The sequence below is a fragment of the Pristiophorus japonicus genome, chromosome 24 (assembly GCF_044704955.1).
Source record: "Pristiophorus japonicus isolate sPriJap1 chromosome 24, sPriJap1.hap1, whole genome shotgun sequence".
In the NCBI taxonomy this organism is placed as follows: domain Eukaryota; kingdom Metazoa; phylum Chordata; class Chondrichthyes; family Pristiophoridae; genus Pristiophorus; species Pristiophorus japonicus.
In genome coordinates, this window is record NC_092000.1 from 8,033,298 (window position 1) to 8,050,346 (window position 17,049).

Sequence of the window (17,049 nt, forward strand, 5' to 3'; positions counted from 1 at the left end):
TCAGATAATAAAGAACAAGAAAAGAATAATTATCCTATTCCTCACAAAGCAAAGGTACATGGATAAGAAATAGAAAGAAAAGTAGGAAAGAGCAAGGAAATGGAAATATTCATACCATAAGACCAAATGGCATGCCGGGCTTGAAATACTTGGATGTTTTTTTGAACTCTATGGTATATGGAGAGGTAACTATTTTTATATCTGATTTCTCTGCTTCTACGATGTCACTACCTATTCAAAGAAATAGAATTAAGGGAAAAGGCATTAGGCATTTTACAAAATTGCAAAAGTGAAGTATTTCTGCTCTGGGCATGCTAAAAATGTAACACGAGCATGGTCACTGATTTGTAGTTTTCACAGAATCACACAATAGAATCCACAACCTGTTTCAAATCACTGAAACTACTTTAAAAAAAACTATACTGAAATATTTAATGGTTTCATTGGTGTACACAAATCAGTTTCTTAGCAAATTAAATATCTTTTGATATTATAAAACTTTAAAAATGTGTCTACAAGCCAAAAAAAATGACGCAATTTGAAGAACCTTCCCAAACCAGCGCATTCGGCAGAATTTTGACCCGAGGGTGGTGCCAATTTTGTGGGCGGGGCCTGATCTAGGCAAATTGAATCTTAAATCAGTGTAAAAGATCAAGGAAAATACAAATACAACTGGTATTGGGCATAACTTAAGTTTCAATTTCCTCAATCTTTGGCGCTGGTTCGGTAGATTCCGACCAGATTTCACCGATATTACTGGTGTAAACGAGTAGAAACCCTACCTCAATCTAAAATAAAACTATTGGGCCAGAGATACCTGGATTATATATGAACATATATAAAAAGAAATACTAAAGCAAGAACTCAAACTTTCTTACATGGCTTCATATATAGTACTAGATTGTTCTTTAACTGCTATAAGATACACGGTACTTACACACCTGTATGTGTTATAACACTGGCAGTAACATAGATTGAACACCCCACAAGTTCACTAATGTCTGGAAAGTTGATTTTTATATCTTCATGTCTTAGGGTAGCTTTCCCACGCCCACCTGTAATCTGAAGTTAAACAGTTTAGTGCAGTTTTGAAACTGATCATTTGCATTTTCAATGGTACTAGCTGATCTTCTGTGGCATTGCTCATGGAAAAACATTTCAAGGAATTTTTTTTTTTCTTGCAACTAACTTTCTATTTCTCTCCCATCTGTGTTTCTTTCCAATTCCCTCTCTTATTTTCTGTATATCTTCCACTCTTTCAGTGTCTCTTTCTTTTGCTTCTCTCTGTCTGACCATGTATTCTCACTTTTCCGACGGTGACCTTTTTTCTCTATTTCTGATTACATCTTTTTTACTTTATTGTTCAGGATTTCAATACATTCGGTAGAACTGTTCTCATCCGGATTAAATACAGCTACAATGTATTTTCTTCGAGTGGCTAACATCTCAACCAGTGAACTCCTCAAGTCTGGGACTGCTATCAGCATCTTGACTCAACTGCGCTGGAAACAATGGACGGGAACTTGGCTCAGATATTCTACTTGAGGAATGCAACTTATAGTCTGGCTCATAAACTTCCAGAAGATAGGTTCATGATCTTATAATATGGCAAAATAGTCTTCTTCCTTCAACGAATTATGTGCCTGAGGTCTGACGAAGATCCTTCATGTACAAGTGACATGACCAAGGTCATGCATAAATGCGGGGCAAGAAAACGCCATTGAGTTAATGAGTACTATGTGTTAAGGCAACAAAAGGCATCTGGAGGCAAGGATGTTGTAACAGAATAACATAATTTGGGTGAGCAGGAGTTAAATTTGAAACAGGTCCTGGTTATGATTAGTCCGCAGCTCTTTTTCGCCTGCCAAAATTTTGTAGGATTTGTGGGCTGGCATATAACGCATGCACCCCAAGCGAGGAAAATAAGTCATACACATACGCTCCAATTCATTGATCTTTACCTTTAATGCTAATCACGTTATCATCGCCAGTAAAAAAGCAGCAAGTGCCCCCTTCTTCAAGGGGCACAAACCATAAATTGCAAATTATACAAATTTTAAAGAAAACTTAACAAATATATTTAAAGTTTGGTTCGGGGGAGTGAGGGGCGGGGGGGGGGTGCAGTGTGGGGGGCGGTGGGCGGTGATGAAGCACTCCAGTCCCTCTGGTGCCCAAGTGTGCTAGTGGACACTGTATGCTCCATCTCCAGGGACATCCGGGTGGGAACGTAGCAATAATAGGATAAGGGTACATCTAACAGTATCAAGAGACTTTGGAAAGATTTAAAATTTAAAATGTCCAATTTTGACAATGCAATGAGAGCATTAAAAAAAAAAATCATTTTTTTCACAGGAGACTTGTTCCGGAAAGGTAGGAAAAGGCAAGCAGTGCCGGAATCAGGAGTGTGGCACTCAAACCGATATTCAACACTACATACTGGTTAGGGTGACGAAACCTTGAAGGAGTGCAGTCCCAAGCCTGGCACCGTGAGGCAAAGGACTTCATGGTGCCTGGGGGGTGGGGGGAGAAGAGGGCGGTACAGCAAAGTGTAGAAACGTCTTAGTAATTAGGCATTCGATACTCAGGGGCAAAGACAGATAGTTCTGCGACCGGCGACATGAGACCGGTATGGTATGTTACCTCCCTGCTGCCAGAGTCAGGGATATCACGGAGTTGGTGCAGAACATTCTGCGGGGTGAAGGGGAAGAGCAAGAAGTCATGGTCCATGGTCCAACAACATAGGGAGGACGAAGGATGAGGTCCTGCAGCGAGAGGTTACGGAGCTAGGGAAAAAGTAAAAAAGCAGGACTTCAAAAGGAAGCCATGTGCCAGTGATTGCAGAAATAAGATGATATGGCAGGTTAATGCATAGCTAGAGACATCGTGCAGAAGAGGGATTCAGGTTCCTGGGTCAGTGCTATGATAGGAGGCACCTGTTCAAGATGGACGGGTTGCACCTGAACAGAACTGGGGCCAATATCCTTGCGAGGAGGTTAGCTAGTGCTGTGGGGGTGGGTTTAAACTAATTTGGAAAGGGGTTGGGCACCAAGATGTTGTATTTAAAAGTAGAAACAAGGTGCACAGAGGACTGGGAGAGATAGTTAAGAGTTGTAAATAATAAACAATTAGATAGGATCATAGAAAATACAAAGAGGTCTAAGTTAGGTTTAATAACAGGAATAACTGGAAAACTGCGAATGTAACGCCCCTATTTAAAAAAGAAGGCAGACAAAAAGCAGGAAACTATAGACCAGTTAGACTAACATCTGTGGTTGGGAAGATGTTGGAGCCCATTATTAAAGAAGCAGTAGCAGAACATTTGTAAAAGCAAAATTTGGTCAGGCAGAGTCAGCATGGATTTATGAAAGAGAAGTCATGTTTGACAAATTTGCTAGAATTCTCTGAGGATGTAACGAACAGGGTGGATAAAGGGGAACCAGTGGATGTGGTGTATTTGGACTTCCAGAAGGCATTTGACAAGGTGCCACATAAAAGGTTACTGCATTAGATAAAAGATTACGGGGTTCGGGGTAATATATTAATTAGCATGGATAGAGGATTGGCTAACAAACAGAAAACAGAAAGTCGGGATAAATGGTTCATTCTCGGGTTGGCAATCAGTTACCAGTGGGGTGCCACAGGGATCAGTGCTGGGACCCCAACTATTTACAATCTATATTAACGACTTGGAGGAAGGGACTGAGTGTAAAGTAGCCAAGTTTGCTGATGATACAAAGATGGGAGGAAAAGCAATGTGTGAGGAGGACACACAACATCTGCAAAAGGACATAGACAGGCTAAGTGAGTGGGCAAAAATTTGGCAGATGGATTATAATGTTGGAAAGTGTGAGGTCATGCACTTTGGCAGTAAAAAATCAAAGAGTAAGTTATTATTTAAATGGAGAAAGATTGCAAAGTGCTGCAGTACAGCGGGACCTGGATACTGATGCATGAAACACAAAAGGTTAGTATGCAGGTACAGCAAGTGATCAGGAAGACCAATGGAATCTTGGCCTTTACTGCAAAGGGGATGGAGTATAAAAGCAGGGAAATCTTGCTACAGTTGTACAGGGTATTGGTGAGGCCACACCTGGAGTACTGCGTGCAGTTTTTGTTTCCATATTTACAAAAGGATATACTTGCTTTGGAGGCAGTTCAGAGAAGGTTCACAAGGTTGATTCCAGAGATGAGGGGGTTGACTTATGAGGAAAGGTTTTGTAGGTTGGGCCTCTACTCATTGGAATTCAGAAGAATGAGAGGTGATCTTATCGAAACATATAAGATTATGACGGGGCTTGACAAGGTGGATGCAGAGAGGATGTTTCCGCTGATAGGGAAGACTAGAACTAGCGGACATAATCTTAGAATAAGGGGCCGCCCATTTAAAACTGAGATGAGGAGAAATTTCTTCTCTCAGAGGGTTGTGGATCTGTGGAATTCGCTGCCTCAGAGAGCTGTGGAAGCTGGGACATTGAATAAATTTAAGACAGAAATAGACAGTTTCTTAAACGATAAGGGAATAAGGGGTTATGGGGAGCGGGCAGGAAAGTGGACCTGAGTCCATGATTAGATCAGCCATGATCGTATTAAATGGCGGAGCAGGCTCGAGGGGCTTATAAGAAATAGGAGCAGGAGTAGCCCATGCAGCTCCATGAGCCTGCTCCGCCATTTAATACGATCATGGACTCAGGTCCACTTCCCTGCCCGCTCCCGATAACCCCTTATCGGTTAAGAAACTGTATATCTGTCTTAAATTTACTCAATGACCCAGCTTCCACATCTCTGAGGCAGCAAATTCCACAGATTTACAACCCTCTGAGAGAAGAAATTCCTCCTCAACTCAGTTTTAAATGGGCGGCCCCTTATTCTAAGATTATGCCCTCTAGTTCTAGTCTCCCCCATCAGTGGAATCATCCTCTCTGCATCCACCTGGTCAAGCCCCCTCATAATCTTATACGTTTCGATAAAATCACCTCTCATTCTTCTGAATTCCAATGAGTAGAGGCCCAACCTTCTCAACCTTTCCTCATAAGTCAAGCCCCTCATCCCCGGAATCAACCAAGTGAACCTTCTCTGAACAGCCTCCAATGCAAGTACATCCTACCTCAATATGGAGACTAAAACAATATGCAGTACTCCAGGTGTGGCCTCACAAATACCCTGTACAGTTGTAGCAGGACCTCTCTGCTTTGATACTCCATCCCCCTTGCAATAAAGACCAACATTTCATTTGCCTTCCAGATTACTTGCTGTACATGCATACTAACTTTGTGTGTTTCATGCACAAGGATCCCCAGGTCCCTCAGTACTGCAGCACTTTGCAATTTTTCTCCATTTAAATTATAATTTGCTTTTTTATTTTTTCTGCCAAAGTGGATAACCTCACATTTTCCCACATTTTATTCCTTCTGCCAAATTTTTGTAGTCCTCTTCACAATTTGCTTTCCCTTTGTATCATCAGCAAACTTGGCTACATTACACTCGGTCCCTTCATCCAAGTCATTAACATAGATTGTAAATAGTTGAGGCCCCAGTACCGATCCCTGCGGCACCCCACTAGTTACTGTTTGCCATGTATTTTCCCAACGACCGATGTTAGACTAACTGGTCTATAGTTCCCTGCTTTCTGTCTGCCTCCTTTTTTAAATAGGGGTGTTTCATTTGCAGTTTTCCAATCGCTGGGACCTCCCCAGAATCCAGGGAATTTTGGTCAATTACAACCAATGCATTCACTATCTCTGTAGCCACTACTGTTAAGATCTGAGGATGCAAGCCATCAGGTCCAGGGGACTTGAGCGCCTTTACTCCCATTATTTTACTGAGTACTACTTCTTTAGTGATAGTGATTGTATTAAGTTCCTCCCTCCCTGTAGCCCTTTGATTATCCGCTATTGGGATGTGTTTAGTGTCTTCTACCGTGAAGACCGATACAAAATATTTGTTCAAAGGCTCTGCCATTTCTCGGTTCCCAATTATTAATTTCCCAGTCTCATCCTCCAAGGACCAACATTTACTTAGCCACTCTTCTCCTTTTTATATACCTGTAGAAACTCTTATTATCTGATTTTATATTTCGTGCTAGTTTACTTTCATAAACTATCTTCCCTCTCGATTATTTTTTTAGTCATTCTTTGATGGCTTTTAAAAGTTCCCCAATCATCTGGCCTCCCACTAGTTTTGGCTATTTTGTATGCCCTTGTTTTCAATTTGATACCATCCCTTATTTCCTGAAGAGTCCTTCCTGCTTGTTAGTGCCTTAAGTTGTCGGACGAGTTTGTCACATGGTAAGTCAAGCGCGAGGCATGCCAATATCAAGTAAGGGTCCTCCAACAAGTGCAGAATCTTATTTTGAATAAATTAATCAGTGTTTTCCATTGTTCCATCGTGCATCCTGCATGCCTGTGGAGAAGCCCAATCCAACATGGCGGGCGGTGCAATTCCACCTCGTAATGAGAGCCCTCTTCCTGCCCGCCATTATTGGATCTTTATGCATCCATTTAGCACCTGAAAAATCGATGCACCGCATCAAATTTCTAGGCCCTGAATCCAAATCCCATAGTAGTTTACGGTTCAAAAAAATTAAATACCTTTGTCATACAAAATGGACAGCTATTAATAAACCAATATAAGTATCCTTCAATATTAAAACATTTTCTGATGAAGAAAGCAAACACTTTCTTGCTGATTAATTCTAAGAACTCCACTACAATTTTAACAGAATTAGAACAAATAACAAATATTTTCTACTTCCTTAACATGTCAATATTTGGGCATGTCCTGCATTTTTAATCTGAGCTTTTTACTTACAGCTACTGATTGAAGTGATGATGGAATGCTTTTCTTTTCACCATCCATTATTCCAAACAGAACAAATGCACGACCGTTTACAGGTTTTCCATAAGTGAATCTAAAATGAAAAAAAAAAAGTTAAAATGCCACTGTAACAAACTCTCTAGAAAGCCTGTTCTCTGATAGAAGAATACCAACCTTGCAGTGATGGAAACGTCCAATTTATTGTCATCAACATGGAAAAAATGTTGGTCTGAGCCAATGGTGACTTCAAAGCTCGGTAGCACTAACAAAAAGAAACCAAGTTAAAACATTTGAAATATTATAATTACTGCCAGAGTCAAATCCAGACAGGTTTACAGAACTTAAAAAAATGAACTTACATATATATGGCATCTTATGTCCTCAGGATTTCCCAAATTGTTTTATAACCAATGGGTTACTTATTTTTTAAGTCTAGTCACAAACAACATATGATTGTTATATTGTTACATGTTGAAACATAGTAGCCAATTTGCAAACAGCATGGTCCCATAAACAGCAAAGGAATCAACGGCCAGATAATGTTTTTGATGGTGTTAGTTGAGAAAGGAATGTTGACCAGGAAACCAAGAAGATTCCTCTACACTTCTTTAACTAGTTTTATAGGGCCCAATTTTCGGGCCGCGCCTAAAACGGCGCAGCCCCGACCTGGACGCCTGTTTTTTGCGCCACAAAGTGCGCCTAAAATAAACTTACAGATTCTCCGGCTCCCTGCAGGTCCTCTTGAGTCGGGCGCAGCGCAGCAGGAGCTGTAGGGGGCGGAGCCAGGTCCCTGCGCTGAAAACAGTGCCAGGACCGAGAAACATTCGCGCTACAGTGGGCGCATATGTGCAGTAGCTCCAGGCGCTCAAAACTGTGTGGGAGGGGCCCAAAGCACGCAGCCCCTAGCCCTGGCCGAATGGCCTCACTGGAGCTCCCACGCCCAGCTCCTGCTTCCACCCGACCCGACTCGACTCCCGCTTCTCCCCCCATCCCCCGGACCGGACCCGACCCCGACACCGACCCGACTCCCGCTTCTCCCCCACCCCCACCCGGCCCCCGGACCGGACCCGACCCCCCCGGACTGGACCTGACGCGCGTTTCCCACCCCCCCCCTGCCAGCACCAGACCTGACCTCCCTCTCCCTCCCTCCCTCCCCCCACCCTCCGGACCCGAACCGAACCAACCTCCCTCCGCCCCCCCCCCGACCCGACCCGCGCTCCTGACCCCGGACCCCGGACCCAACCCGACCCAACGCTACCTACCTGTAAATCTGGTGCTGGGGACGGGCACTGCCCAAAGTCTTGGGCCCAGCCGGGCCCGGCCCGTTCAGCCTCCCCGCCCCTTCTCCTTTCCCCCCTCTTCTCCTTTCCCCCCGCCTCTCCTTTCCCCCTTCTTTCCTTTCCCCCCCTTCCCCTTCTCCCCTTCTCTTTCCCCTTCTCCTTTCCCCTTCTCCTTTCCCTCCCTTTTCCCCTTCTCCTCTTCCCCCCTTTCCCCTTCTCCTCCCCTATTCCCCTTCTCCTCCTTCCCCCCTCCCCTTCTCCCCCTTCCCTCCCCCTTCCCTTCCTCCCCCTCTGCCTCCCTCCCTCCCTCCCCTCCCCGCCCCCCCCTCTCTCCCTCTACCCCACTCTTCCCCTCCCCTCGCTGTCAGAAACACAGACACTGACAGACAGAGAGTGAGAGACACACACAGACAGACAGACAGAGAGATAGAGACACTGACAGAGACACACTGTGGGGGGGGGGGGATGCGGGCATCCCAGCACGCTGTTGGAGGGCTCCCGGTGCTGCAGTCGGTAAGTAGAAAATGTTTTATTTATTGATTTAAAAAAAAATTATTTCTTATTAATTTTTTCTGATTGATTTATTGGTTGATTTATTGATGTTTTTATCATTTATTATTGATGATGGCTCTTTATTTGTAAAACTGAAGTGTTTAATGTTTGTAAACTTCCCTTTAAACCCCCCGCCCCCCCCCCCCATTCCCTACGCCTGATTTGTAACCTACGCCTGATTTTTCTAAAGTGTTTTTTCGAGCGTACAAAAATCTTCACTTACTCCATTCTAAGTTAGTTTGGAGTAAGTTTTCACTGCCGAAACTTTGAAAACAGGCGTAAGTGTCCGGACACGCCCCCTTTTGAAAAAAAAATTCTGTTCCAAAGTGAAACTGTTCTAACTGACTAGAACTGGAGCAAACTAAATGCCGAGAATTTGAATTTCTAAGATACTCCGTTCTACACCAGTTGCTCCAAAAAATCAGGAGCAACTGAGGCCGAAACCTGGGCCCATAGAATCTCTTACAGCAATGCAATCACACAGACCTTGGTTTAACATCATATCTGATAGATAGCACCTCTGACAATACAGCACTACCTCAGTACTGCCCTGAATACTTTGCCTAGATTATTTGGTGGAGGTCCCACTTTACGCACAATCTGGAAACTGCATGCAAAATGCACTTGAAATTGCGCTGGTTAGCTTACAGTTCAAATTTATGTTAAAATTCATTTAGTAAAATCATCCCTGAACCAGGGCAATCGGGCAGCGTAATAGAACTTAATAGTTATTTTTTTCCATTAAAAAGTATCTCTTGATGTATATCAAAGGCTGAATTTTAATGGTTGGGGTGCAAAATCCAACCAGTTGAATTTAAATACAAAATGGAGATTAAAGAGGCTTTCATCCTCATTATATTTAAATAGACGACCCGCCTCCTGGCAGCCCATCCTCATCCTGCTTCCATTAAAATCGGAAGTGGGCAGGTTGAGGTCGGGATTCAGATTTTAACACTTTCACTATGCCCACGTCCCAACCCACCTGTTTTTTTTTAGGTTAAAATTCTCTCCTAAGATGAGTAAATGGAATTAAGGTACAGATCAGCCACGATCTAACTGAATGGCAGAACAGGCTTGAGGCCTACTCCTGTTCCTATATTCCTAATCATGCAAAAGTCCTGTGAAGTGTTTAACCTCCATTATCCACAATAGTGGAGACTTGTTAGACAATGGAAATCTGCGCATATTGAAGAGACCCAAAATTTCACGTTACACATATGGTACGGCAATATCACAGGCACAGGAAGATAACAAACTTGATCTCTCATTGTGTTTCTCAGAGTTGATGGGGCCATCATTTGGGACACAGTGAGAGAACTATGGTTTCCTGAGTTGAGTGGGGATGTCGGTTAAACATCACAACCATGCTGCTACATGAGACTATCTGTGAGCATCACCTTGGGGAAGGAGCGATCCACTGCTAGATTAACAATAGAACCAAATATTGATGTCCAACCAAAAAACAATACATGTCAAATTAGAATAGCAGCACTAAAATATTCTGCAGTAAGTTTCACAGAAATACAACTATGAGAAACAAAGTGGATGCCCCAGATTAACAAACTGTAACCTTTCTACCAGTTAATTTAAAACTATCCCGAGAAAAGCTTTATGTTTAATTTACATTTCAATGAAACCAGTAGACGATTATGTTTTCCTCACCATATTCCTTGACTTCAAATTCAGTTGTGTAATTCACAAGGTTGGTTTCTTTGTGACTCGTAACAATTTTCCATACTCCAATACTAGAAAATATATTAGTTAAGTAATTTAATTTAAAACCATTGCTTTATGTATTATATAGGTCAACTCTATGAATAATTACTATTTATGAATTTACTGTTAATCAAAGGATATTTCTAGTTCTAGATAAAATGAACTGTCCTCAGGTTTTGTTTAAATCTTAAGACAATACCAAACAATAAAATGATTTAAAAAATTTAATTGAAGGCTCTTTACCTGAATGCACAAAGCATTCCTTAGAAGTTAGACTAACTAGTGGTACAAATAGAGATAAATGGGATTGATCTAATAGCTATTACTAGAGACATGATTGCAAGGTGACCAAGGATAAGGAACTAAATGTTCCAGGCTGCTTGACATTTCGAAAAGACAGGCAGAATGGAAAAGGGGAGTGAGGGGGCGGGGGGGGGCGGGTAGCCCTGATAATAAAGAATGGCACAAGGATAGTAGAGAGAAAGGATCTCGGCTCGGAAGATCAGGAAATAGAATCAGTATGGGTGGAGATAAGGAATAACAAGGGGCAGAAACACTGGTGGGAGTAGTATATAGGCCCCCGAACAGTAGCTATACCATTGGACAGAATATTAATCAAGCAATAGTAGGAGCTTGTAACAAAGGTAATACAATAATCATGGGGGACTTTAATCTTCATATAGACTGGACAAATCAAATTGCCAAAGGTCGTCTGGAGGACGAGTTCATGGAATGCATTCGGGGAGTTTTCCGAGAACAATACGTCATGGAACCAACCAAGGAACAGGCTATTTTAGATCTTGTATTGTGTAATGAGACAGGGTTAATTAGCAATCACATAGTAAAGGATCCTCTGGGGCAGAGTGATTATAATATGATAGAATTTCACGTTAAGTTTGAGAGTGACTTGCCCAAGTCCGAAACTAGAGTCTTAAACTTAAATAAAGCCAATTACATAGGTATGAGGGGCGATTTGACCAAGTTAGATTGGAAAAATAGATCAAAAGGTATGGCGGTAGATAAGCAGTGGCTAGCATTTAAAGAAATATCTCATAATTTAACAAAAACTCCAAGGGAAAAGTGATCCATCCGTGGCTAACTAAAGAAGTTAAGGATTGCATTAGATAGAAAGAACAAGTTTATAATGTTGCAAAGAATAGAAGTAAGCCTGAGAATTGGGAGAGTTTTAGAAACCAGCAAATGATGACCAAAAAATTGATCAAAAGGGGAAAAAATAGAATGACAGAAAACTAGCAAAAAATGTTTTAAAACAGATGGTAAGAGCTGTACAAGTATGTAAAAAAGAGAGTAGCAAATGTAAAGGTTGGTCCCTTTGAGACTGAGATCGGGGAAATTATTATGGGGAATGAGAAAATGGCAGAAACGTTAAGCAATTATTTTGTCGAACACACTAAAAGCATACCAAAAATGTTGGGGAACCAAGGATCGAATAAGGGTGAGGAACTTAATGTAATTAATATAAGTAGAGAAAAAGAACTTGAGAAACTAATGGGACTAAAAGCCGACAAATCCCCTGGACATGATGGCCTACATCCTCAGGTTCTAAAAAAGGTGGCTGCAGAGATAGTGGATGCATTGGTTTTGATCTTCCAAAATTCTCTAGATTCTAGATGGCCCCAGGGGATTGGAAGGTAGCAAATGTAACACCGCTATTCAAGGAGGGAGAGAGAAAACAGGGAACTACAGGCCAGTTAGCCTGACATCAGTTGTCGGGAAAATGCTGGAATCCATTGTTAAGGAAGTAGTATCAGGGCACTTAGACATAACGTGATTAGGCAAAGACAACATGGTTTTAAAAAAGGGAAAATGTGTTTATCAAATTTATTAAGAGTTTTTTGAGGTTGCAACTTGCAGGGTAGATAAAGGGGAACCAGTGGCTGACTTATATTTGGATTTCCAAAAGGCATTCGATAAGGTGCCACATAAAAGGTTATTACACAAGATAGATTTAAAGTGCTCTCAGACTACTTTTTGGATTTGGTACAACATCACTTTGAAATATATATAGCATAACGGGTATGAGTGGTGGAAATGGTGAGTCCATAATTGCATTATGCAGTACCACCCTTTGCCTGGCTTATAAATGCTTAGAACGGTTATCTTGTTCTAGTTCACACTAGAATCAGAGTGGCTACAGCTAAATCAGTCTGAGAAACACAGCATGAGGCTTCAATAAAATGTGCACGTGTGAACACATCATTCATACGGATGCAAAGAACTTTAAAAGACCTCCTCCCTCTGCTTGTTATCAATGCGTTATTCTAGGAAAACTTTTTGCCAAACTTCCATGAAATTGCAGTCTGAAACCTTTAAGATTAGTGTAAAAGTATTGCAATCCAAAATTAAGAAATGCAACCAAGGATGCACTCCGTATTTCCATTTCTGAATCAGGAGTAAGGTTGACCAATGAGTTAATCAAATTGTTTTGTACTGTAGTGTCAATTGATCAAATTATTTTGTACTGCAGGCCGCGATTTCGCCTACTAAGGCGATTTCGGTGCAGATTAGGTCTGTAGCGAGGTCCCAGCACACTGTCGGCTCCAGCCCACTCTGTTCAAGTGATCTTATGATGATTGGGCTTGTTAAGCCGGTCCAGTGAGGTTCCCGGCCAATTAAAAGGAAGCGGGTCTGATGTCATCAACAATTTCCTTGAAGGGACAGTGTCCACAGTGATTTTGACAGTTGTGCTGTCAGTGTTCTACAGTATTGAGGTGCTGAAAACACTGACAAACACGGCAGAGAGGTGCACGGCTCTCCCATGACTCCCTCCATATGCTTATGGAGGGAGTCACAGCACGCAGGGAGGTTCTCATCTCTTCCAATGGGCGAAGGAGACCTCCCCAGGACACCAACGCAGCCTGGTTGCAAATTGCACAGGAGGGCACAAGCAGGGATGTCATCAGGAGGACCAGGCTGCAGTGGCACAAACCTATCAATTATCTCAGTAGATCACGAAATGTTACTGCAAAGCCACACTCAACCTCATCCTGCTGTGCCACTCATCACATCCTTATCACTCTGCCTTTCCTACTCCTACTCCTGCACATTCTTACACACACCAACATACCTTGCTCTTGCACCTCCACCCATCCCTCTCTCTCTTTATCAACATTATCACATCCAATCTCATTAAACACCCCCCACACTCATCCTAGTGAAAGCTTAAAACTAACAACACACAAGGGTAGTCACTTGGATATTTTAGCCAATGTTCATGTAAAGTTTCCGTTAATGTGTTGTCAAACATTGAAATCTTTATTTTCAACATTTTGCATTCTTGGACAGGATTGTGTGCTTTGGAAGTGGCTTAGTGAGTTGCAGTGAATGGTGAGACATAAGGGTACCCCTGCAATGGTGATGAGTGTGAAAGGAATGGCTTGCGCATTGTCAGGGTGCTTTATGATGTTGGTGTGGGGTGTATCATGTGGCAGCCAGGGTGTTCAGTGTCAAGTGAAGTAAATCTGGCCATGATGTGGCCATCCCTGGCAGCAATGTGGTCAGGTGCTGATGCTGTGTGCTGTGCAGCATCAGTTGATTGCGGAGAAGGTTGGTGTTGTTGTTGATGCTGCTGGTGTGCCTGGTGATGCTGGTGTTGGGTACCGACCCGCTGTCAATCATTTCAAATTTCACAGCTGACCCGCCTCCGATCCCGTCCTCTCAGCGCTGGTAAAATTCCGGCCGTAGAGTCCATTCCACACACAGTGAAGACTGCCACAACCAAATTTCAGTTTAAACACCAGAAGCATTTTGAGAAAAATAAATCTTTCATCACACCAATCTTCAAGAGTATTGAACTTAAGACATATTTTCCACTAATGCTAACTTTTTCAAGAAAGTCGACATGAGTATATCTTGAAGAAATACTATTTACTCACATCTACATTTTCATAAAAATTAACTAAGACAGGAATTTCACCTACTGCATCATTTAATGCCTCTTGTATTTGTCACTGTTGTGAAAAAGTTCTGAACTGCGAACTGTTATGTATAATGTATGTACTATAACATACATTAGACCACTGAATGTATTTCCACACTGTATACACCATACCTGTGCCACCAGAGGGTGCTACTGGTGGAGACCTAAGGGTCGCCTGCACACTGCAGATAACCAAGTATAAAAGGGAGCTCACCTCATTGTGTCCTCACTCAGGCAGCTACAATAAATGGACTAAGGTCACAACAGTTCAAGTACAATACCCTACCTTGTGGAGACATTACTAGAGTGCTTGCATATTTAACACAAACCAAGTCAATGAACAATGAAGAAAATCTTTCGACAATATGCTTCAGCGCTAAGTTCCAATTGTATTACACTGTTTCTTCTGTGTCAATTATTTGTACTTACTTCACAATCTCGGGTATTTTAAAGGTGTTTCCAGTTATGCCAATAGCATCTTTGGCAAATACTTCAGTCCGAGCCACGATGACATCTTGTGGATTCTGAAAGAAAAATTAGCTGTGAAAAAGAAAGAATTGTATTTATATAGCGCCTTTCACGGCCAGATGTCCCACTGATAAACACCTGTTGGGAAGATGTGTTAGGATGTCATTGATCCTGGGTACCTGGTAGGGGACTTTTGAGCAGGCCTCCCCTTCAGAATAAAAACACAGACAGAAACACTGATGGTCAGTTCCAACAAAGGCTGCAAGGTCTGCACCCTCCAAGAGGGTGAGGTGAGACTAGGAACGGGAGATGTGCCTCGTCATTGGTGCAGATTGTTGGTAAGTGAGCGATTGGGGGCTGTGCATTGAGAAGTATGTGAAGCTATTAATGCAGTTGGCAGGAGATGGCTTTCAAAGATGCATTCACTGACCTTGACCAGTGGTTTGAGGTCATGATGCTTCTTTGGGCATTGCTGGCTGTGACGGCCTTAGTGATGTACTACCACATCGTTCTTTTTGGAGGGCCTCCTGGCCATTGTGGGTAAACCCCTACACAAAGCTGGAGTGCTGCGTGTGAGACCTTCGGTGCCCCTTTCCTGGCTTGCTGAGCCATTTGTGTTAGTCTAAGGCAGTTTTCCCATTTGTTGAGGTTAGGAAGGTAATTCAGCTTGAATAGCTGAATATTCACATTTGGAACTTCTTTTTAATATTGAATATTTCTTAAAAGGCAGAAAGGGCTAAACAATGTATTGATTCACTGCACTTTGTTTTGTATTGCTTCAGTGTGCATGGCCCCTTTAATTCTCAGAGCTCTTCATGGCCCACAATTCCTTGTAAGCTCCACAGTTGCACTTAGAGGCTGTGGAAACCTGCAACACCAGACCTGAACAGAAACTTCATCCCGGATCTCTCCAGCAAACCCACCAGGATGGCGTTGCATGCAAGGTGAGCGCTGCACCACTTATCTCCATGCCCCCAGAACAATTTCACTTGGTTAGAGTTGCAGCCATTTTCAGCGGCCGTTAGCTTCAGTTGCCGGTGTTTTGGCTGGCGAACATGAATCTTTCCCCCAAATTTTGTGCAACTATTCTGAATGAAATACAGATCCTTCATCATTTGCTTCTGGTTATTTTCTCTGCTCCTCTTCTGAAGATTTTGACTCATGCTAGGGGCCCATTCCACAACACCCTCTGGTAGCTCACACAAGGTTATTCTTCTTGTGTCAGTGCAGATAGTGAATATTGCCAGACTGCTCACCATGGGGGCCTAATATTGTTATTACACAATATCCATACTCATGAATAAGTAGCAGGGATCATGGCCTCCAATCCTCTCCCTCAGCCCAACAACACTCCGAGATCTCTATGCTCCTCCAATTCTGGCCTCTTGCACACCCTCCATTTTAGTTGCCCCATCATTGGCGGTCGTGCCTTCAATTACTAAGTTCTGGAATTTCCTCCCTAAACCTCTCCACTTCACTATCCTCCTTTAAGACGCTCCTTAAAACCGTCTCGTCACCTGTCCTAATATCTCCTTATGTGGTTCGGTGTCATATTTTATTTGATTACGCTCCTGTGAAGCGCTTTGGGACATTTTACCATGTTAAAGGTGCTATACAAATATAAGTTGATGTTGTTGTTGCTGTGATCCTGGTTGAGATCAGATAACACAGCACTGTCCAGGGATTGAGCAAGCACCTTTGAATCTGTATGGCTCAGTTCCACCCCGGACAGTAAATTACAAATTACAAACAGATGCTTCAAATTTCCATGTATTATGAAAATGTCAAAAAGATCTTACTTTGTTTGTAATATATGAATGTATACATTACCACAAATTCAACAATTGCATTTTTTTTGATTGGCTTCAGCTCATTGTCCACAGTGAGCAAACGGTAAAGCACTAGAGAAAGAAGGACACAACGGTTAATCTACACAATATGCGTTCACAATAAATTTACATACATTTTTACTCAGGTATAATAAAACTCAAGACATTACAAATCAGATATACTCACACAGTAAATAATGCAATTATATATATATATGTCAATGTGTTGGACCTGCCATTGATATTATTAGATAGGCTGAAGGAAAACAAATCATTAAGAATATATATGATGGAAACTGGGTGGTGCCGTGGGTTAGACATTGGCCTCTGAGAACTTGATTCACAGTCAGTCCAGAGTGATACGATGAAAGTTTCTGCTAGATGTTTGGTTGCTAGGCAACATGAGTTGGGCAGTCTCAATCCAGTTGATAACCCACCTGAGCCCTTGCAC

General features: G+C 42.3%; 1 protein-coding gene across 1 annotated transcript in view; it reads right to left on the reverse strand.

The window, feature by feature from the left end:
- The window catches only part of LOC139237909 (complement C3-like), a 179,440-nt gene that overhangs the window by 149,067 nt on the left and 13,324 nt on the right, over positions 1-17,049 (reverse strand). The window contains exons 4-10 of the mRNA XM_070867201.1: positions 16,600-16,670; positions 14,731-14,825; positions 10,308-10,390; positions 6,988-7,075; positions 6,808-6,907; positions 942-1,062; positions 116-231 (exon numbers count right to left, since the gene is read on the reverse strand). Of these exons, the coding sequence (XP_070723302.1) occupies positions 116-231; positions 942-1,062; positions 6,808-6,907; positions 6,988-7,075; positions 10,308-10,390; positions 14,731-14,825; positions 16,600-16,670 (674 nt within the window). The remainder of the gene's footprint in view (positions 1-115; positions 232-941; positions 1,063-6,807; positions 6,908-6,987; positions 7,076-10,307; positions 10,391-14,730; positions 14,826-16,599; positions 16,671-17,049) is intronic.